Source organism: Neurospora tetrasperma (assembly GCF_000213175.1).
Source record: "Neurospora tetrasperma FGSC 2508 unplaced genomic scaffold NEUTE1scaffold_4, whole genome shotgun sequence".
Taxonomy (NCBI): Eukaryota; Fungi; Ascomycota; class Sordariomycetes; order Sordariales; family Sordariaceae; genus Neurospora; species Neurospora tetrasperma.
Window position 1 is genome coordinate 3,478,733 of NW_009799102.1, and position 22,134 is coordinate 3,500,866.

Sequence of the window (22,134 nt, forward strand, 5' to 3'; positions counted from 1 at the left end):
GATTGATTTGAAGACATGGAGTGGTGGTGGATCTTATGTGTGCTGCTGTGTGACGCTGAGTGTGACTTCGTCGAGTGTGATGCCAACCAAGTAATTCATTGATGTCTCTCGCTTGGTGGGACTCGCTTTGTGAAAATGGGGGCAACGTTTTCTCGGGGTGGGTTTTGATAAGGGAAAGGATGGATGAAACATACACAAGGGGAAAAAAAAAAAAAAAAAAAGGGGGGGGGGGGGGGGGGGAACCAAAAGAATCAAAGAGGCGTTGAAGAAAAGACGAACAAGGAAGTAAGGTGGTCCCTTGTGACTGACGGCATCTTTTACGCGGACCTGGTCACCCAGCCCGGCATCTCCTTTGCGCAATTCCTAGCGTGAATGCCGACTGTTGGCTCCGACTGCAAGATCAAGTACAACTGGCTAGGTGAGGCGTACTGTGTTGGTGTCAGTGCTTCGTACGGGAAGGGTGACTAATGGTGCTGGTTACTAGCTAGCGAGGTAGTAACAAGTTTGACCGTGCAGGGGGGAGTATATGAATTAGAATCGATTGAAGAAGTTGGCTGTGTCTTCTTCTTTTCTGCTTGTCGGTAGCGGTGAGCGCGATTGTCGGCCCTTCGTTGATTGAATTTGAGATTCGAGTGTGGTCACATCTGATGGGAATCAGATATAGTCCTCAAAATCCTGCTCCCTCTCTTCCACAAACTCGAACGCTTTCCACTCCATCTTCTCCCCGTCTCCGCACACAAGATCCTCAAACGCCTTGATGACTCGGTCCTCTGGCCTCCAGTCCTCACCGACCTGCCACGTCGCTTTTCCTTTCCCATCTCTTCCAACGGCAGGTGCCTCGTACCTCACCCCCCAGCGGAACATAACCGTCTCGTCCTCATACGAAGTTGGAGGCACGTCATCACTCCCTTCATACTCCCTCGCCCTCTCCTTGGAGGGCCGCCACGTAAGCCACGTAAACAGCTCGGCGTCCCGGAGGGCGGGCATCTTTTGTCGTTGCAGAGACGAGGCAAACGCCAAGAGCAAAGGGTTGATGCGTTCCGCGATGGGGCGAAGACGGAACATGTCGGGGTTGCGGAGGTCGTATATGTCCGGTGCGTCGCCCCAGTACTCTTCCTCCTCGTCGGACATCAACTGGTGCGTCTCGTCGTCATCTTCCTGGCCGGGCGGGTAGTGCTCCTCTCTCGTGATGGCGAACCCTGTCGCGTGGGGATCTCCCCCTCGCGGGCCGGAAAAGTACCAGCTGCCGTCAGGCGCGCACGGGTGGAATTCCACCTTGAGGTGCCGCATGTGTGACCATGACGGACCGTCGCCACCGGAAGGGAAAAGATCGGGGGTGATGAGCGCGCGGATGTCTAGTTCCTCCAGGCGACTTCCCAGGTCCCGCAAGCCAAGAGACACAGGGTCCATGCCTCCAAACTCGTTGGTCGAGGACGATGACGACGACGCGCCAACAAGGTCGGGCATCTGCGCCGCTTGGTCCACCTCGTCCCCATGGGAGCTGGGCCTCCAGAACCAGAGACGGACCTTGGTGAGGGAGGACGGCAACAAGGGCATGGTATGACGCACAGCCCGCGCGAACTCGGTGCGGTCATCACGCCAAGGACCTGCCCAGACGCGGGAAATGATGCGCAGTGCTTTGGATGTGAAGGCAACGGGAAGGCGCTCCCACAGCCAGGGGCAGTCCAGCTCGCAAAGTTGAGGGAGGCGGGTGATGAGTTCGATGGGCGTGCGCAAGGAGACGGGCCGCATGTTGATTGGGTCAAAGGTGGAATGCCGGTCAGGAAGAATGCGCAGTTGAGTGACGCGGTTGAGAAGGGGCAGGCTGTCCGGATTCTGGACGGTAAGGCGGCGAGTGTGGAAGGCGCGGTGCAAGCAGTCTAGGTGGGGTTCGAAGGACTGATTGGAAACGCATATGACGGGCCGAAGGCATTCGTCTGGGCGGTAGAGGTCCAGGTCGTCCGAGGACGCTTTGTCTGCCATGTCCTCGAGGGCGTGCAGTGCGTTGATGAAAGCGTGTATTTGGGCTGAAAAGTGGGCGTTGACGGTCTCGAACTCGGCGGGCGACTCCCTACACGCGCCAGGCCGGTTGAGAAGCAGCGGCATTTCCACCTTGAGTTCGCACGCACCAAAGACCATCTCGTCGCGTCCGGGCGGTAAGCGCGCATTGCAGGCGCGGACATTTTCGACGAGGGATTCGAGGATGGCGTTTTTCGAGGGCGGCTTGGCTACTTGAATGTATTGGGACGCCATCGTGTAGATTTTCTTGGAGTCGTACCGTCGGGATGGCTGATTGGTCTTGTGTGAGCCTGTGATTCATGTAAAGGGAAGAATCTAGGAAAGAGGTGAGATCAAGCTTTGTTGAAGCGTGCTTCAACTATGAGAGGAGGTGGTGCTTGTATTCAGTAGAGTCGTGTTATCTGGTGAACCCGAACAATGGTAGAGAGGAGATCAATAAGCTTCCGGATCGGACGTGCTGATTCGAACTGCGTGGCTGTCTGGTTAATTGGCAGTGATTGAGGGCTGAGATATAGAGAATGTCATTCGGGTGGTATGCGGGCGTCGTTGTTGTTGTCGTTGTCGTAGTCCCAGGTGCGCGTATCCTTGCAAAGTCGATCACCTTGCCCCTGACTCCCTTTCCTTTATCTATCATCATCGGTACTCGAGATAACATGCTGACATAACGGAGAAGGGTACGCTTTGTCATCTGATCGTCTCGCTCGCCAAGTAGTTTTGTCGCTGATTCCAACTTCTTCCCAGGCACCTCCTAACGACGAGAGAGGGCGGTATTAATCATATGACCCCCTGGGAAATCTTAGAGAGGCTAAGGTCCGGGCTGTAGAGCCTTGGCTGTTTCTTTCCCTTCCTAGTCCGGATGAATAACGGGTATACCGTGGATATAGGAGAGACGGACAAAACGATAAACTGCTCCGAAAGGAAAGTAGATGTTTGGGGTGTTGTGAGAGAGAAAACCTTGACATTTGCAATAGCGAGCAAGTCTTACCCTGGAGCTCCTGAATCAAGTATTAGTACTGAATAACTGAGAAGGGGGTGGGAGGCGATGGTAGACCTACCTTTAGTACATATCATCACATGCTTCACATGTTGGCTGCCTCCGCCGATCTTGAGGTGCCGCGGAGCGTGGTGCCCTTTGCAGCGAGGTGCATGGTTAGCTGCATGAAGATGGATGACACACTTGCTTCCATGTGATTTCGCAGTTGCAGATGACTTTGGCGCATTAATGTCCGTTCCAGTTTCCCGATGGTTGCGAAGTTTCAATGTCTCCTCCTGAGCGTCCGCTGATGAACATGCTCTGGGGGGTAAACCGGCGTATCATGGACGGCAGCACCCCGGTCAGAAGTTGCTCACACTCACTTGAAGTTGGCTGGAGTTGACGAAGAGGTGAGTTGAAAAAGGAGTGGTGTGGAGAGAAGTTTAAGTATTGATATCAGTGTCGCATCCGGGAGCAAAAGTGGGAAGCTCGGGACCGAGATATCATGCTGAACAGGACCAAAGTGTCCATCTCCCCAGCACTCCAAGAAAATCAAAAAGATTTGTAAACAGCTAGGTTTCATCACCCTGCCTTTTTGAGCTGCTGGACATGGAGGTGGACATGCACTCATTGGCGAGAAAGAACCAAGGCGGGATATGCTGTACGTGATATCTCGGCGAGGTGAAGGGGAATGAAAGGGAGGGGCCTCATGCTGAGTTGTTATCGCTGCGTACCGGCCTGAAAGAGGAATTGTAAGCGAACCAGACAGATGGTTTTGAGGACAAAGCAAGCGAATAAGAGAGAGTCAATACCACGGCTCATTAAGGCTTGAAAGGGCCAGCGCGGCACCTGGAACAAGACCGAGCGCCTGTCGTTAGAATAAGGCGTCTATCTCTTCGAGGTGGAAATAATCCCAGCTGAGACTTTGAATGTTTCTGAAGGTACGGATCTGGATGGAGGACAAATCGTCGGTTCTGAAGAAAGCAGGAAGAAGGTTGCCTGAATGTGCACTAGCAGCCTAGTAACGGATGCAGGAGGGACACACACACATATCTGATAGCGACTGATAGAGTACCGATCTGGTCGTCCACTAGAAAGCAACCAGATCAGTCGTAGATGTTCATGAAACCTGGCATCCAGGTGATTTCAAATTGACTTGAGTGGAAGCCATGGGAAGAGTGACGGATGAGAAATCAGATTACCATGAAAGTCGGAGATCCATCTGTATCTGAGATGTTGTTGGGTGGAAGCATGGGCATCCAGTTTGGAGTTTGGCGCCCGAAGTGCGGACGGTTTCACACATAAAACCAGGCTTATTACGCCAAAACCTAGCGCCTCAACGCTACTATTTTGTAAGACATGGAAAACCAACGCCAAGGATGGAGTCGGCGATGGGCTTGAAGAATCTTCTTGGCACGCTAAACCTTCTGGAAGAACAAGCACGTCACCAAGTCAGGGCAGCGAACAAGGCCAGACCCAGTTTGTCACCGTCTCCACGAGCAAACGTCCAATTGATCAATCAAGTTGCGATAAGATCAGGGGTCGTTTCCAGCTTGCCAAACCAAAAAAGAGCAATCGCGAATCGCAAAACCGATTGATCGAAAAGGGGGCTGGTAGTCGCATCTTTTTCTTCTTTATAAACACATTTGTCTTTCAGTCCGAGTCGGCGCATTCTTCCAATCGTCATTCCATCCCAAACCCTCCGACCCAAAATCCGTCCGTCCGTCCAGAAACCATGCGCTCGTCCACCATTATCCTCGCCGCCTTCGGCCTGGCAGGGTCCGCCCTCGCCCACGGCGACCACGGCAGCGGGTCGCAAAAGCCCATTGTCGGCGAGAACGCCTCATGGATGGTCAAGCACATGGCTGGTATGTTTCCCGCAGCCCATGTCTCACAGCGCGACCGCCACTAACATCGCCCTTGCTTCCTTCCAGAGGAACACCACGTCGAGAACTTCGACGCCGCCTCCTTCTTCGCTCTGCACGACTTCGATGCCGACGGCACATGGGAAGGACTCGAGATTCTCCGCACATATGGCTTGATGGACGACTCCAACAAGGGCGTTTCTCAGCCCAGGAGAGACGAGATAGTCCGCGACATCCTTGGCTTGATCGACTACGACCGCAACGGCGTCGTCACCAAGGACGAGTTCGTGCGCTTCATCGAGGTCGAGGGCAAGACGCTTCCAGATATGGGTACGGGACCGGGTCACCACGGCGATGCTGAGTACGAGTACGAGATTCATCACTGGGAAAAGTGAGTTTGTCCTTTCCCTGTACCCCAAAGGGGGCGGCGCAAAAGCCCGCCACCCTTTTGCCAAGACATGATGGCAGAGACTAACGATCCGCTTGCTGCAGGTACCACGACGACAACACCAAGCTCGAGGACCTCACCCATCCCGAAGACATTGAACATTTCAAGAAGCACGAGGAAATGGAACTCGAAGAAGAGCGGTTAGCCCAGATGGACAAGATCGCCATCATCGAGGAAAACATCCCCGCCAAGTTCCGGAGGAGTGGGTAAAGAGAGCGCTCCTCCCTAGCTGCTCGATTTGCGTACATGATTTGATTTTTTGTTTCTTTTTTTCCCCGGCGCATATGGAGAGGTCCAGGGCTGGATATCTAGACACGGATGGATGCTTGTTTGGAAACGGATCTTTTGTTGTTCCACACCTATGTATAAACTGATGAATGCCAACCCGCGCATTTGGCGAAAGGGTTACGACGAGACCAGACCGTCATGTTGGACGACGACTACCACTACCACCACTACTACTACCTGTACCAGAACACCTTTTAATGTATACATCAAAGACACAATGCCACACATCTGGCGCAAACGTCTTGACGAGCTCTACATGCTCCACCACCGCCTTTGTCTCTGTTGTTGTCCCATCACTGCTATCCAGCTCTTCGTTCCAGCGGGTCATCAATTCCTGAATCTCCCCCCTCCGCGACTCGATATCTTTCACATGAACATTCTCATGTAAATGCAACCATCCATCCCCTACCCCTTTCCCCACCACCGCCTGCCACGAATCCCTCCAGCTCTTCGCACTGGTAGGCAAAAACCCTCCATTAACATGCACCACATTCAACTCCCTTCCTCCCTTCTCCCTCAACTCCCTTACTCTCCGGCCTGCACTCTCATTCCCCTCCAAAAACACCACAATCTGTACCCCCTCTGCATCTGCCTCCTGTAGCAGCTCCGCCGTGGTCTTCTTTGTCAGGTCTTCTTCCCCCTGAAACACTTTAACACTCCACTTATTCGCCACCGCGCCCCTCCGCAGCCCCTCCACGCTCCACGGGTTGATCTCCCAGCAGAGCACGCGCATCCCTAGCTTGGCGTACGAGAAGACAAAGTAGCCTATGCCTGCGTATAAATCTAGGGCGTATTTGCCCTTCAAGTCCCCTGGTGCTTTTCGTCGATGGCTCAGGCTTTGTTGTTGTGGTGACGTTGGTGCTCCGTTGCTGGTGGGCGCTGCGCCAGTGGGAGTTTGAGACCGGTGGAAATCCAACAATCTAGCCTTCTCCTTCACATTCCCCCGCGAAAACATGGTATACCGCGGCGCCCAAATTTGCGTGATCCCATTCTGCTTGGTCGACACCCAGAATGCTTGGTCGAAATCTTGCGGCGTTGGTGCGGTGGATGGTGATAAGGCGGGACCAAAGTCGCCGTGGAGTAACTTGAGGCCGCTGGGAGATCGTAACAAGTTCTCTTCTTCCTCTTCTCTTGCATTCTTCTCAGCGCCGTCGGCAATATGTAAAGGGATCCCTTCATTAACAGCCAACCTGCTCAATTCCACCTTTGACGCTCCATCTCTGGTGATGTTTGACAAGATGCGGGTCCACAAACTGGATTTGACGTTGGAAGAAAGGCAGTCAAGAAGTTGAGGCCAGGGAGTGGTGGTGAAACTACCGCTGGGGAGAAGGACCATGGGCTCGTAGATCACCCACCGCTTGGGCGCTTTGTCGAGGAGGAGGGCTTTCAGTTGGCCTTCATCCTGGATGTTGTCAAGTGTTGAAAGTAGTGTGGGAAGGGAAATGGAATGAATGTGATCTTGGAGCCATGAATTGACAGCGGCCGTGATGGGGTTTTCCTTCTTTTGTTTAGGTGGTTTGGGTCCTCTCGGTTTCCTCTGATGTTCGTCTTTCGACACGGCGGGTGGGATTTGTTCTGACATGTTGCTGCACTTATTGGATATGCTTGGTGATTGGTCGGGATCAGGTGGACCGGTGACAGTCTGTGAAGTGACGCGGCGTGCAAATGAAGTTTTGGTCATGGGACCGGGCTGAAAATGTCAATGTCCGGGGTCCGGGTAGTTTGGCGAGTTGGGGTTCGGCCCGCCGGTGATGCAGGTACAACGGAAGATCGGCGGCGGGGATGTTGGCGTGCGGATGAAAAGTCGAACACCCCGCCTTGACCCTAACCCTATGGAAGATGGGAACGAACCTCAATCTCGTTGATGCCGAGAACCGGGTCGAGAATCATGTTAAGAGTATGGCCATTAGCTTCGCGGCCTGGATTGCAATACCATCATTGCGAACTCCTTTTCAATGTGCTAGATCAGCAGCATCATTCCCAAGTCCGCAACTTGATGTGGATGTGTGCATCATGTCCAGACTACTGATACCATACTAACAAAGTTGTGCCTATAAAAGCTGTGCTGTTGATAGTATCACATCTAATTCCCGACTTGATGGTTAAAGCCAAACAATGCCCCATCTTTTTCAAGCCAAACAGCGGCCTTTGGTTCGCAGCGGAGAAAAAGGTATCAAACGGTCATTGGGTCATTGGACCACTTATGAAGATGTAGAAGAGTCCCGTCTTGAGGGATCTCAGCCCTCGGAAGACCGACAGGCGACCGAGCCCAGCGGCGCAACAAAGTGATACCCGCTGCCATGCATCAGTTAATCTTGAAAGAGACATGCCCTACCGTATAAACTCGTGGCGTTGATTTTCAACTTCCTGGGAAATCAGGCATAATCTGTAAGCACGCCGCCCGATTATGTGCATTTTATGCCCACCAAGTTAATTGGAGGAGACATGTTGCCACCCCGGAGCACTGTAAATTCGAGTCTTCAATGTCCTTCTATTCACACTATCTTTTCAAGGGCGCTGGAGGGTGGAGATATGCAAAATCACCGTCTTGCATAGAATTTCTGGTGGGCATGAATGTTGCAGTATGCTTACTGCTTAGGCTTGATTTCCCAGGAAATTGAAAATCAACTTGAACGCCCCGAATCTATACGGTATGCATATGGTGTTAAAAACCTGAAGGACACGTCCACACCTACCACAGTACTTAAACCCCCAAAGCCCCATCCCAAATTCAGTGTTTCTTTTTCCTTCTGTCTTTGTCCATCCACATCCACCACAAGCCCAAGCAAAATCTTCCCTTCCTTCCCACCCCTCCCCATTCTCTTTTATCCCACCCTATCACATCCATCTCCATCCCTCATCCACCCCGTGCATTGATTTTTCTTCCTCATGTCCCCACCCAAAGGCAGAGAAGCACAACGAAAAAAAAATAAAAAATAGTCAGGTAAAACCTGAAGGTTTGTTTCCAAAAATTGTGCCCGGACTTCTTTACCCAGGGAGTTGGCCCTGGGGGTCTACGGGAAGTGCAAGCAACCTTATGGCTGCCTACTGTGAGAGATTCTTGAGCTTCCCACAGTCGGGCGGTTGGTGTTGAAGAAAAGAAGAAGAAAGGATGGGAAATATGATGGGGGATCGAGAGATTAAATAGGCTGAAGAGCCTGTCTGTGCACGAGTGCAAGTTTGGAAAACTTGAGCAGGTCGAACTGACAGTTGGACCGACGCGAAAGGTGTTGACGAGGATATTGGCATTGACGGTGGTTTTTGGGTTTGGAGAGGGGAGTCACGGTCGGCGAGCGGATGTCGCGATCCTACAAGCTTACGTATGGGGCGTCATGCGTCGACTACCTCGAGCCAGGTCCGCGTCTGAATGCGAAGGAACGAGTTGACTACCAAAACCCAAAGGCAAGTTTGATGAGACTTCCCCCATCACATTCAAGCCCTTCTTTCCTCCCAATGGCAGTTCTTCATTCCGGCACACTGCCAAGCCTCATCACCTTCCGTCCAACACCCCTCAGCGGTTCCGAAAACAACTTACAGCGCCCATCTCTCACACGGACTTTGCGAAGACACCTGGTAATCATGATCAGGTTTCGAGTCCAGCCAGGCCTACAAAGACATCACAGCTAAGTACAAACCATTTTCTTCCTCATGTCCCCACCCTCAGGCAGAGAAGCATAACGAAAAAAAAAGCAGTAATCAGGAAAAGTCCCGAAAGGGTGTCTCCAAAAATTGTGTCCGGACCTATTCCCCCAGCGAATTGGCACTGGGGTGGTCATGAGCAGTTCAGGCAACTTGAAGCAGGCTGCCTACCGCGAGAGATTCATGAGCTTCTCGCGGTCGGACTAAATGCTATGAAGAAAAGAAGAGGAGAATGTTTGCAAAATTGAGGGGAACTGGAGGTTATATAGGCAGACGAGGTGGCCTGTGCACGAGTGAAAGTCGGTGTGTTGGAGTGGGCTGAGGAGAGAGTGGGTTGGTTCAGTTGGAAGGTGTGATGTTGATGGCGAGGAGTGATCCAATGCGAGAAGGTGGGCGGGATGACGGTTGAACTGAAGCGATGGAGCAGTTCTGGTGGTGATGTCGGAAAGGGCAACGGACGAGGTGATGGAGGGAAAGCGGGAGAGCAGATGATTACGAAACATGAAGGCAGAGGATGCTTATCAAGGCGATGGTAAGGTTTTGACTTGTGGTGGAAGGCGAAGTGGAAGATGTTGGGATGTCTTGGGTCATCACTGATGGCACAAAAGGCCACTGGTAAGGAATATGCTAACTTTTGGTGCAGGCACTGACAACACTTTTAATTGGCGAAACGGAAGCTTCCAAGCTGAGACGATCAAATGCCGGAAACGAGTCACCGGCGATTCGCACTTTCCTCGACACAGGAAACAGGTACGTTCGAGGTCCGAAGTTGATCGTCTGGCAAAGACATTTCTAACAATGCATCTAGGGCAAGTACGAGCAACGACACCAAAAGGGAAAGAGATGACAAGCAACAAAAACATCCAACAAACCAACAGACCGAGCACGATGGAAGACAATCTCGCGACACCTCCCCCGACGACCCCTTGCACAGTTACCAATCGGCAACCACCACACCAGATACCTGCCGATCAAGGATGACGTCCCACCACGCCAAATTACACCATTCTTTCCAATTTCAAGATTCGGACGATAGACCTGGCAACCGCCTGGGCACTGAGATATCCATGGCTCCCGGCTGCGCCAGCCTCTTTCTCAATCACAGATCCAATCACAGGCCTGCCGATAGTACGAACCTTCGGACAAGACAAGATCGTTGGCCTTGGCGTGGATGAGCGGATGTAGTCTACAGCACCGATCACGACAACGATGACACGCAACTGCGAGTGGGCAAAGTTTGGCGCGGAGGGTAGCCACCATGCTGTTCATGGCTGCCTTCGTTCCAACCGATGATGAGCAATCAGCTTTTATGCACCCCGTTTACTCAAATCACCGACATAAACCGTCTGTTCGGTTAGGTTGTCTGAGATTTTCCAAGGGCGATGAGCGATCGGCCTTTATGCACCTCATCTACTCAAATTATCTACAATTTCACCTTGTCAAGTTCGCGATATCATGTTCGTGATCCTGCAGTCCATGTCATTCCACGATGAGCATTTCGAACCAATACTACGGAGTGAATACTCTTGTGAGTTCCTCGGTAAACTCTTGTTTCCCCGTGAGCGACGGCCCATCCCATCCCGACCATACACAGCGGTTGAGCCATCTGTTGAGTGTTGATAGTTTATCAATTTGCCCTACAAAAACTTGCATGTAGGAGGCAACAAAGCTGCCTCTTCAAGTCGCTTTCAACCTTCTGGACCCACATCCCGATTCTTGCTGTATGTATTTCGTGCAATCGGACATACACTCCTTCTCCTCACTCCGTCATGACGATATCGTTCTTTGAGGATTTGATGGCAGTTAGCATGATCGGTACGAAACGGGTCAGTTGTCGGGGCTTGTTGGGTCGTCGAGGTCCCCTGTGTCAAAGAACATGAGCGCACCGGCGCTCTACCGGTCAACATGTTGGGTCAGCCACGAGCGCACGAGCGATGCATGTGATCACGTACACCAATTCACTTGACAACTTGGACAGATTTGTGAGGAACTTGGAGGGCTTGCTAATATTTGACTAGAAGACCCTCTTTCACTCCTCCTTATACATCCATCTGCCTGGCCTGTCGTCTTCACTGGTTCGCATCCGCCGAACCCCACCATCACCTGCTCCGTCGTCTATGTGGTAGACCCTACCTACCGAAATCACCCTAGTGGCCGCATCAACGATTCTATCCTCACTCCTCCTCCCGGGCCGGCACCACCATATGTGCCGGAAGTTTTCCGGTCATTGGCGTTCAGCTTCTTTACCGCCTTGTCTACTTCCTCTTCAACGTCCGTAATAGTTCCTGTGAAGGTTCCAAGGTATTCTCCCCATGGCACCATGAAGGTGGTGGTGCTCTCTCCGTTATTGATGAATGGGTGGTATACTAGGGGAAACAGATGCCTGTCAGTACTGGGGTGCTGTACTTTTTGTTGCATTTGGTATGGGGGGAGTGTTGATGCGATGCCAAGCCAGAGAGGTAGATTGGGTTGGCTCCTTGGTAGGGGTGGGAGCCAGGGTAGAGGGAAGGTACAGGGGAGGAAGACACTCGGCCAGATACTAGTTGTTTTTATTTAAAGATACTATAAGCAAAACTTAAGACGAAGTCTACACATCAAATGTCTTGATAACAATGGTGTAATGGAGATTCAAAATGACGATTTTTAAATTGGGGTTGAGTGTCCCCAACCCTTCTACCCACCATCTACCCCCACGCCCACCAGCTTGCGCGCGCCAAGACCCATCCGCCCCCTGTAGCCCCTTCCCCTTCAAAGGTTGAAAGCAACCTTCATTCACATCTTCACATCTTCACAACATTCCACTAGCACACACGCACCAAATCATCACTACTCCCCTTCGTTCTGGGAACCAAAAACTCACCTTTCAAGATATCCCCCAACATCCTCTCGCACAACCTCACCACCTCTCCCTCCCACGCCAACCCGGGGTGTTTTTCCACCGTTTTCCACACAATCCTCACCCTCTTCCTGCGTTCTTCCAGCTGCTGCTTCGACGCGCGCACAGAATCCCCACCGAATCTTCTCTCCAGAAACCGGAGATCTTGGTACAAGCTTTCAATCACTCGACAAACGCTTGACAAAAGACCAAGCAGGACGCCTTGCTGCCGCGCTGTGTCGGTTGCTGTCGGTCTGGATGTCCCTGAGGCAGCGCGGAAGGGAGGCAGGAGGGGAAGAGGGGAGGATGGTGGAGGATTAAGAGTTGGGGGGGAGTCGGGGCGGCCTGGGGAAGACATTCTTAGTGACGGGAGGAAAAGAAGAAAAAAGAAAAAAATATGGTAACAACAGAAGGGTACTGAAAAGTGAGGGTGGTGCTGGAGGTTTTGAGATGGCGATCGAAAGGCTCGGCTCATCAGGAACACCTTTATACCTCTGGATGTAGGAACACTGGCGAATTGATTGAAATAACCATGTTTGACTTTATCAGTCATCATGGTGAGAGACTAAGAGTCATCCGTCAAGCCAAACTTCAAGTCCATCGATTACGTTGAGCAGCCAAACTGATATAACAGGTGAGATCAGGTAGGCAAGGAGGAGAAAGGCCGTGACTGTTCTAGCGCAACACAAAAACTGTCATCTTCGTCGCGCAGTCAGAATACCGATGAGCAATAGCTCCCAGAACCGAACACAAGCGTGCGCATTCGAGTATGCGACATCGTCATGATTGGTGTATTCGAAAAACGCATCTTCTCAATGCCACCACGCATCGCGCCCACCTGAATTTGATCGGTGAAATACAGAATCATCCAGGGTCAATACCTAAGATGAACAACAGCCGTGACCAGCCCCAATTCAAATACAGCATAAATAACACCCGAAGACCACCTACCCCATCTCCCCTCGAGCCCTCGCACTCCCCTTACTCGCAACTCCTCCCCATCCATTCATTCATCCCTTTACAACTCCCCTAACCCAGCGATACCCTACGTTCTGACCTACCGTACGACCATACCCCTTACAGCCTCAACCCATCCCTGTCCATCCATCGACAGCCATCGAAAACCATCCATTCCACTTCCACCACCACCACCACCACCACCCACGAACAACACACCTACCTCGTCATATCCACAACGATCACCATTACGTATACGCCGCCCCCCACCCCCCACCCCGGAATGGCTGCATACAACCGCGTACGATCATACATACATACCCAGCGGGAAGTCCGCTCATCCCATATATGAAGCAGGTGAGGTGAGGGTTAGTTAGACTAGAGTTAGTTAGACTAGAGTTAGTTAGTTTGTTTGTGGTTGTTGAGTCGGCGATGAACCAGCGGCGGGTACACGGTATCATGTCTGTCTTTTTTCCTTTTTTTTTTGTCACACCTCCTTCCCGCTTCTTCATTCCGTCATCATCATTTCGTTTTGTCCGCCGTGGTTGTTTATATCTTCTCTTTGTTTAGTAGGTCTGTTGTTCTTTTTTTTATGTGAACGACTGAATGATTGAACCACCTGCTTTGAGTGATGCAATTACAAGCCAATACAGGGAAGGGGGGGGGGGATATTAGTGTTTGAAGGCCCGCTAGGGCGCAGCCAAAGTCAGCGAGGAAAGACGGTTGAGCACCACCCAGATAGGGGGGAAGGTGGCGGAAGTGGACATGAAGAAATGAAAATTAAAAGTTTAAAGGAATGAAGACATCCCGACGGAAATAAGAGGCCTTGGTAATGTGGTTCAGTTCATGGTACTTCTCTTACTTGATATCTTCACCTCTGTATGTATCATACATGACCAAAGCACGCCTGAATAACACTGGTATTTTAACCTACCCGTCTAACCCGGTACGCCGTCTTTCTCACTCCCCATTTATCTAGTGGCGATCATGGTTCATCCAAGAATCATCGTGGCATACCCAAATGCAAAGGCACATCAACCATGTCCGCATACTTTACATCTTTACAATGATAAACTGTCTTTTGCAACCTCTCTCTATAAAATGGAATGTGTAGACCCAAGCCAAAAAGATAACTTATCCCAAAAGAAAAACCACACGCGTGCACACGCGGTAAACGTAATAAATGACCTCTTGATTTTTGCTGCCCCCCGCTCCTATCCGCAAACGTTCCACCGCTCAAAGACAGCCTAAGCAGAATCCAGCGCCTTCAACTCCTCCTCTACTTGTTCCCTGATCACCTCCCTCACTGCCGTCCAGTCGTTGGCAACATCCTGGACGCGCTTCTCCTTTTGGTCCAGACCGACAAACTCCTGCGGTAGCACCTTGGCCTCAAAGTCGAACTCGGGCTGGTCCTGAAGCGCAAGGTTGACGGCGCCAGAGAACTTGGCGGGGTGGGCTGTCGATAGGGAAATATGGGGGATGTCGGCACCGGCGCGCTTGACCGATCTCCTGGCGGCCTCGACACCGACAGCGGTGTGGGGGTCCAGTACGTAGCCGACCTCCTGGTACAGGCTCTTGATGGTGTCGAGGGTCTCCTGGTCGGTGACACGCTCGCTCTCAAAGTTGCGGCGCGCGCTCTCAAGGACGTCCTTGTAGACGGGGCCGAAGCCGTCCTTCACCTTGAGATCCTTAAGCCAGGAGCTGACCTCCTGACCGGCCTGCTTCTTGTTCCACTCGTCATCCATACCGGCGCTGGAGGCGAACTCGTAGGCGAGATACCACAACAGGCGCTCAAAGTTGCTCGATACCAGGACGTCCATGGCAGGGCTCATGGTCTCCTTGACTCCATCCTCGTGCGCCTTGGCGCCGTCTTCGGGAAGACCGCCCTCAGCCTTGGGGCCGCTGACGGGCTTCTTGGTGTAGCAGCCAGTCTTCCAGAAGCGGTCAAGACTGTCGTTCTCGTTGGTGGCGATGACGAGCTTGTCGACGGGGAGACCCATGCGGAAAGCGAAGTAGCCGGCGAGGATGTCGCCAAAGTTGCCCGAGGGAACGACGAAGCGGACCTTGTCGCCAATGTTGAATGACTCGGACTGGCGGGCCAGGGAGAAGTAGGAGTAGAAGTAGTACACGGTCTGGGCAAGGATACGGGCCCAGTTGATGGAGTTAACGGCGCCAAGCTTGTGGGTAGCGTTGATCTCGGGGTCGGCAAAGAGGGACTTGAGGATGTCCTACAAGGGGTCAGAGAATGTAACGAAGGGCGTGGTGAGGCGGACTTACCTGGCAGTGGTCGAAGTTGCCGGTGATGGCGAGGTTGTGAACGTTGGCATCGAGCACAGTGGTCATCTGAAGCTCCTGGATGGGGCTTACACGGCCCTTGGGGTGAAGCATGAAAACGGAGACATCCTTCTTGCCGCGCAGACCGTAGATGGCGGCGGAGCCAGTGTCACCGCTCGTCGCGCCAACAACAGTCAGGTGGTACCTGTCCCTTCCCTCCTTGCCCTGGTTCTTGCGCACGAGGAAGTACTCGAAGAGGTTGCCGAGGAACTGAAGGGCGACATCCTTGAAGGCAAAGGTCGGGCCGTGGAAGAGCTCGAGAAGATGTATGCTGTCCTGGAGATGGACAAGGGGAGTAACCTCGGGGGTGCGGAAGGAAGCGTAGGAGCGGTTGATGATGTCTTTAAGGTCTTCGGCGGGGATCTCTGAGGGGGAAACGAAGAGGGAGATGATGTTGTAGGCGAGGTCGGTATAGGAGAGGTCCTTCCAGCTCTGCCATACGGACTCGGGCACGACAGGCACCTCTTGGGGGATGTAGAGACCGCCGTCGGCGGCGAGACCCTTGAGAACGACGTATTCGAAAGAGTGCTAAGGTCAAGTCAGCAGCTGGCGACCACATGTGAGGCGATCCAGAGAAGGAAACATACACCGCCGTCCTCACCGCGGGTGCTCAGATAGCGTTGGCAAGGGGTGTGAGTCTGATCCAGAGACTCAGTGCCGTTGGTCGCGACGCCGTTGGACATGGTGGGCAATTTGCTGGCGGTGTTGGGAGGGTGGTTTCGCAGTCGGACCTCGCTCGGGTTCTGATTGCTGGGTTTAGGTTTGGGTTTGGGAACTAGTTTGTCGAGGAAATGGAGGAATGGGGGAAGTGGAAGTGGAAGCTGAAATTGTTGACGGCGGCCCCAGTTTCAGAGTCTTCTTTTGAGTGGCAGTCTCGTCGATCGGCTGGGCAGTCAAGAAATGAATGACTCCCGCCGAGCATCGGCCGCCGGGCCCGCCCTTTAAGGCGTGGCGTATGGCAATATGGCAGCAATTGGCGGGCAATTGCCTGTCAGCCCATTCATTGTAAACACCTAGCAAATGCGTGGGCAAGCAACCTAAGCACGGACTGGATGGAGGCGGGGCCGCTGAAAATTTTGCCCCGCATCCGTATCGGTTCCTTGGCTCATCCCTAGGAAGCCATCCCATCCCGGCTGTCATGAGACGAATTTGCAACTGCCCGCCGCCCCTGAGCCCCCTGTTGAGCCCATTCTATGGTAGTACTGTAAGTATAGTGCTCAGAGGGCACCTCAGCCGCTAGTGTAGTAGGTCGGCGTCACGGCGGGGCGGGGCAGCCGAATGAGAGACAGCATCATGCCGAATGTGAACATGAACATGGACCATGCAAAATGCATTTAGTGTCCGTAGATGGGAGTTTGAATTAGGTACCTATCAAAGGGCGCTTGCCTACTGAGATAAAGAAAGAAGACTAGGTAGTGATAATTCCAACGTCCGAAAATCCCATCGTTAGCTCCATCATTGAAAGATCCAAGACGGGAATGACGCAGCAATACACAAAAACTTAGTCTTTGCTACTTTATTTGTTTTACAGGCCATTGGACATGATCACCAAATAGTTCCACCAGAGAAGGCCATGTTTGCGGCGCGTGATGTCCGCCTCGTCTGCATTGGTACCAATTGGGACTGGACGCTCGGTTGGCGGATAGATATCTTGTTTGGGCTTGGTGAGGAGCCAGGCATCCCGGACGAGTTTAAAATGATCAGCACCAGGCTTCATTTCCATGTCCCGGTGGTGTCCCGGCGGAAATGTGAATGTGACGTGTGCGGCTGGTCTGCATATGCCGCCGCATCTTGTTGAGTTGAAGTGCCCGACTAGCCCGACCAGCAGATGTTTACCTGTAGTAGGTTGGTATCCGTCAAAATCAACAACGGTTGTCGTGTTTTGAGACTATAACAACGGCTATAGGTTGCGAGTCATGAGCCCGAGATCCTCATTCTCATATCCACACAGGAGGCGAGAACAAGGTAATGTTTATCGGCTGGGGATATTGCGTCGATGTTGACCTTGTACCGTAGAATACTGAACCCTGCCATGTCACTTGAAGATGTCTATAGTGTACTAGACTACATAGTTGAGGTGATGGGAGCGACAAGACTATGGAGAATGCCATGGCTAGTCAATGTCCAAAATATTGTTGACGATTGGGATGTTTTAGTGTAGCTTATCGACAACTAAAACTCATCGATCGACACGTGGGATCGGGCACCCATAAAGGGTCCGGACCCCCCGTCGTGGGCCAAAGCGGGGAACGTGGAACTTTCCGTAGCATTGGACGCGTGCTGCCGTGTGACACAGGGTGGACCCGTGACTGTTTCTGTGGCTTTGTGTTCAGAAGGATGGGGAAAATAAAAACATAGCCCCAGGACCTTGGTGAAGACGGATTGAAGAGATATGGCGCAATTGCTTGGGAGTCTTCGTCTTGGATCACGAGCATGGTGAAGAGTTGGGAAAACTTGGCGCGGGATGATGTTCCCTTGACTGACCTACCTAGGTTCCGTCCCGGGCCTTATCTTATCAAGAGTCACACTGTGGGCAGGCACCCGGAGCATTCAGTCCAAAAGAGTGACACCTAGCGCCAACTTTGTCTGGGTATGCGGGCCTTTTTTGGGCATTGAACTTTTTCGAAATACTCTACCTACTACCGTAGAGCATCCCGTCTCGCAGTCGCTCCAGTCGTCTCCATGAGCGACTCGGGCCTGTCCAAATGCTGTACCTCTTGGCAGCATGCTGCTGTCTTGCCGAAGCTCCTTTCGATTCGAATCTTTGGAGCATGTTCAAATTTCTCTCCTGTCAACCATGGAGGCGATCGCGATCACCTCAGCATTGGACGACATGATGGTCTGCAATGACTCCCCACTGGCTCCCTCGACATGCAGGTGGTCGTCTAATCCTTCAGCGACGTTGGATTCCTACTGGTCCATCTCGACGTTGTGCCTGTGACATGGTCACCAAGGCGCATGCCTGCAACAACAAGATACAAAGGAGCCGCCCGAGCATGCCATTGGACGGCGCGGCGCGGGGTTCTGCACCTGGCCAACCACTGGAAGTGAGTGCCATTCCAACATGAGCTTTTGCATTTCATCATGGCTTAAGTTCCTTGCCCACCCGCTGCTCGCCCGCCGTCAATCATAGGTAATTAGTACCGTCATGTATCGATCGCATTGTTAACACTGACACGGGCTGGAATATGATGCCTTTTGTTTCACATTGCAAGTGATTGGACCCTCTCCCCCAATTGCTTGCCCGCACTTGCACTCTGCACCATCAATCAGCCCACCAGCATGAGAAAAAAGACATTCCGTCTCGAGGAATTGATTCCAATTGCACACACTGCACAACATGCAAGTCATGAGCGAAACAAATCAAATCAACAACAATATCACGTGGGGACCAAGGCAATTCACGCCTTGCCGATCTAGTCCCTGCTCGCTACCACGCTCCCTGGGATACCCTGGCGACGCCCCATTCCGCTGAGCGCCAATGCTCAATAAAGCAACCTTTCCCCAATGTCTGCCCCTTCGTGACGAGGACCCTTCCAGACTGTTGGGTGCGGAACAGGGCAGTGTGGGCGAAGTGGGCTCCGGGGAAAGCTTCCACTTTCAGCATCTTTTTTTTTTTTTTTTTTTGGAGTAAACTTGATCATCTCCAACATCATCGCCATCATCATCACCATCGTCATCATCCATTTCCATGAGAGAGCCCAAGGGCGGGAATGTGTTGTTGACACCAAACCATCCTCCATCCTGACACCCCACAATCACCTCACCACACACTCAGCCAGCACCTCAGTTCGGGTGTGAGCAACACGGATACACGACAGGACGAGGTGGTGACTTTTAACGCTCTCGTCCCACCCCTCGGAAGACACCGGTCTCGAAGCAGTTAGCCTCATTAATAGCACACCACATTTCTCCATTCATAGTGCCGTCTCGAGCTCAGCAAAGCGACGTCTTATTCCTCCTTCCCCTCATCTCTCCAATCTTGAGCCTGGTATTTACACCATTCCCCTTTCTTTGTCTCGACGTCTCGGAGTGAACATCCACGCCATTGCCCTGATCTTATCTGCCCTGTCTCAGCGCGAGCTGCCCTCCCACACCAAGGCTGTTATATAACAAGCAGGGATCTGCGATAAGCCTGTCACTCCGCGGCCTCGACCATCCCTCCTCCCTGCTCTGCCAGCCCAGCCCCGTCTCTCTTCATCTCCCCCAACACCACCTTACAACACTACCCCTACCCGCTCCCCTCACTTTCTTGCTTCTTCCTCATCTCCAATTCGCCTGGCCATTCCATTGACAACCTCCTCCTGTGCTACACGAAACTCGACCACTTCACCTTTTGGCGCCTCCCTTCCTTCTCTTTGCTGTCGACATGTTCCTATGATTCCCTCTTCACCATCCGACCACCTCGATCCGTTGCAATTGCAATCGAATGACCCTACCTACCTCCACTAGCTCCAGTCTCGCATATATCATATCCACCATAACGCAGGAACAATGGCGACGATTGCCCTTCCACCACCATTCGCCAACTATCGGTCCACCTCCACCATTGGCTCCATTACCACCACCATCACCATAGAGCAGCCGACCAGTCACCCGACGCCCGTCCCCAACAAACACATTCCCGTTTGCCCTCCAGGTCCAGCTCCGCAGGACGACGCTGATACGCCGCCGCCTTCGCCCTGGCCTTTGACGAATGGCGCCGATGAGCACTCGTCCCCCCGCTCGTTTCTCTACCCGCCTCATCGCTTCCACCATGTCGACTCCGGCCATCTCTCGCTCTACAAGATCGACGCCGCCGACGTAGCTGCTGCCTTGGACCATCTTTCGAGGCAACCCTTGCCAGACCCCGCGCACGTCTTCCCATGGTATCATGGCCTCCACCCCCGGAACCAAGTGCAGCAGCACTTCTTTCTCAGCGCCCGCACGCGTGCGCTGAGAAAGACCCCTTCTTGCCTTCGTGGAATCACCCTTGTCAAGGCCGATGGCGATCTCAACTTCTCTCGCCTCAAGGGTGCAATTGCACCTTACGAGTTCCTTCACTCAAGCAGCGCCGAGTTCATCGATGTTGACCCCGTTGACGGCTTTTCCGTCCGCAACTTCCAAATTCAAGCCGCCAAGGCCGCCATGACGAGCGATATCATAGTCTACGGCGATAACGAAGCGGCCGTTTGCAAGTTGGGTTGGGACATAGCTTCGGCCCAGCAAAAGTGGCGCTACAAGCATGAACTACAGTGTCATTGGGTTCCCGAGTACAACACCTTTATCTGCCTCAGTCCATTCGACGAGTTTGAACAGAACCATCGTGAGATTGTGGCAGTCGATTCGACAGGTAATCTGACGGGAAATGTACTGGACTTTGTCAATCAAGAGAGACTTGAAATGTATCTCATGACCCAGGCTTCGGAAATTGCACCCAACGTGTGGATGGGTCCTACGCCCGATCCAATCATCGAAGAGGACAATGGCTATCATATTCAGCTCGAGTGCAGCGACATGGGAAGGGCCAACACCTGCGCAGCTTTTCTGCAAGCTCTTGCTGAGGACGGGCTGGGCGACGTACCAGAACCCGTCCACTTTGACTTTCCTTCTTCAGGAAGCTTCCTAGTTCCCAACTATTCCCATGCGGATGCAGACGCTCTTCTGGACACTTGCAAATGGCTTTGGCATCTTTCACATGGGACTAGGCCAGAGAAATCTTCTGATGCTGGTAAAGACAGATCTTGGCCACCATTAAGCCCCCGAAAGATTCTCATTCACTGCGCAGATGGTTATACAGAATCCACAGTCTTGGCCATTGCATACTACAGCTATAGCACAGGCCTACCTATCCCCGAAGCCTGGTTGAAGCTGCACACAATTATGAAACGCAACTTCTTCGCATACCCCTCCGACGTGAACTTCCTAGCGACAATCGCTCCACGACTCCTACAAGAATCACCCATTGGAACCGACCGAAGCCTCGCACAAGTTACGGAGCTCGTCAGAAACGAACCGAAGTGGTGGACAGGTTTCGACGGGTCACTACCCAGCAGGATCCTTGATTACATGTACCTCGGCAACCTTACCCACGCAAACAATCCAGATCTGCTTAGGGCCATGGGCATCGGCCAAATTCTGAGTGTGGGTGAGATGGCCATGTGGCGAGACGGGGAGTTGCAGGAATGGGGGGAGGAGAACACGTGTATTGTGCGAGGAGTGCAGGATAACGGGATTGATCCGTTGACAGATGAGTTTGAGCGTTGCTTGGAGTTCATTGGTGCGTTGATTTTGGATTCAACTTTCTTCATGTTCTCCCACCCCATGATTTCCCACATTCCTTCCCCCGCATCACAGAATTACTGACAAAACTTTTCGTAGACCGTGGCCGCCGCCTCGGAACTGCAACCCTAGTCCACTGTCGTGTTGGTGTGTCCCGCTCCGCCACCATCTGCATCGCCGAGGTGATGCGTTCCATGGGAATGTCCTTCCCGCGCGCATACTGCTTTGTCCGCGCTCGGCGGCTCAATGTCATCATCCAGCCTCACCTCAGGTTTGCCTACGAGCTGCTCAAGTGGGAGGAGTTCCTTCGCTCAAACCAAGAGACCAAGGATCACGGCAACTACACCCTGACGGCCGATGGCCAGGAGGATAACGAGTCGTCTTCCGAAGGCCAAGGCATCATGCGGGAGCTCGAGTGGGGGGAAATTGCGAGGGAGGTTGCCTTGATGAATAAGCCATACTCGAGATAGAGCGT

At 52.6% G+C, this 22,134-nt stretch overlaps 8 protein-coding genes across 8 annotated transcripts; 3 read left to right on the forward strand and 5 right to left on the reverse strand.

The window, feature by feature from the left end:
- Positions 1-579: 579 nt before the first annotated feature.
- Positions 580-2,253, reverse strand: NEUTE1DRAFT_130754 (uncharacterized protein; the record flags this gene model as incomplete). The annotated part of the gene is made up of 1 exon (XM_009854219.1): positions 580-2,253. The coding sequence occupies one exon, from the start codon at positions 2,251-2,253 to the stop codon at positions 655-657; it is 1,599 nt and encodes a 532-aa protein (XP_009852521.1).
- A 2,474-nt stretch (positions 2,254-4,727) lies between these two features.
- Positions 4,728-5,841, forward strand: NEUTE1DRAFT_65937 (uncharacterized protein; the record flags this gene model as incomplete). The annotated part of the gene is made up of 3 exons (XM_009854220.1): positions 4,728-4,860; positions 4,927-5,248; positions 5,350-5,841. The coding sequence occupies 3 exons, from the start codon at positions 4,728-4,730 to the stop codon at positions 5,513-5,515; spliced, it is 621 nt and encodes a 206-aa protein (XP_009852522.1).
- NEUTE1DRAFT_14617 (uncharacterized protein) lies at positions 5,790-7,106 on the reverse strand (the record flags this gene model as incomplete). The annotated part of the gene is made up of 2 exons (XM_009853229.1): positions 5,790-6,423; positions 6,496-7,106. Coding segments are annotated over 2 exons (1,245 nt in total), but the record flags the coding sequence as incomplete, so codon positions are not given.
- A 2,627-nt stretch (positions 7,107-9,733) lies between these two features.
- NEUTE1DRAFT_139047 (uncharacterized protein) lies at positions 9,734-10,079 on the forward strand (the record flags this gene model as incomplete). Its single annotated transcript, XM_009854221.1, has 3 exons — positions 9,734-9,764; positions 9,876-9,982; positions 10,041-10,079. The coding sequence occupies 3 exons, from the start codon at positions 9,734-9,736 to the stop codon at positions 10,077-10,079; spliced, it is 177 nt and encodes a 58-aa protein (XP_009852523.1).
- A 1,295-nt stretch (positions 10,080-11,374) lies between these two features.
- NEUTE1DRAFT_102242 (uncharacterized protein) lies at positions 11,375-12,465 on the reverse strand (the record flags this gene model as incomplete). Its single annotated transcript, XM_009854222.1, has 3 exons — positions 11,375-11,598; positions 11,914-11,978; positions 12,089-12,465. 3 exons carry the CDS (start codon positions 12,463-12,465, stop codon positions 11,375-11,377), a joined length of 666 nt encoding a protein of 221 aa, XP_009852524.1.
- Positions 12,466-13,889: 1,424 nt separating this feature from the next.
- On the reverse strand, positions 13,890-16,276 carry NEUTE1DRAFT_84627 (uncharacterized protein; the record flags this gene model as incomplete). The annotated part of the gene is made up of 3 exons (XM_009854223.1): positions 13,890-15,292; positions 15,342-15,926; positions 15,986-16,276. 3 exons carry the CDS (start codon positions 16,079-16,081, stop codon positions 14,312-14,314), a joined length of 1,662 nt encoding a protein of 553 aa, XP_009852525.1.
- Positions 16,277-16,923: 647 nt separating this feature from the next.
- On the reverse strand, positions 16,924-17,833 carry NEUTE1DRAFT_111367 (uncharacterized protein; the record flags this gene model as incomplete). Its single annotated transcript, XM_009854224.1, has 3 exons — positions 16,924-17,234; positions 17,348-17,436; positions 17,766-17,833. 3 exons carry the CDS (start codon positions 17,831-17,833, stop codon positions 16,924-16,926), a joined length of 468 nt encoding a protein of 155 aa, XP_009852526.1.
- A 2,059-nt stretch (positions 17,834-19,892) lies between these two features.
- Positions 19,893-22,129, forward strand: NEUTE1DRAFT_84631 (uncharacterized protein; the record flags this gene model as incomplete). Its single annotated transcript, XM_009854225.1, has 2 exons — positions 19,893-21,657; positions 21,759-22,129. The coding sequence occupies 2 exons, from the start codon at positions 19,893-19,895 to the stop codon at positions 22,127-22,129; spliced, it is 2,136 nt and encodes a 711-aa protein (XP_009852527.1).
- Positions 22,130-22,134: the final 5 nt, after the last annotated feature.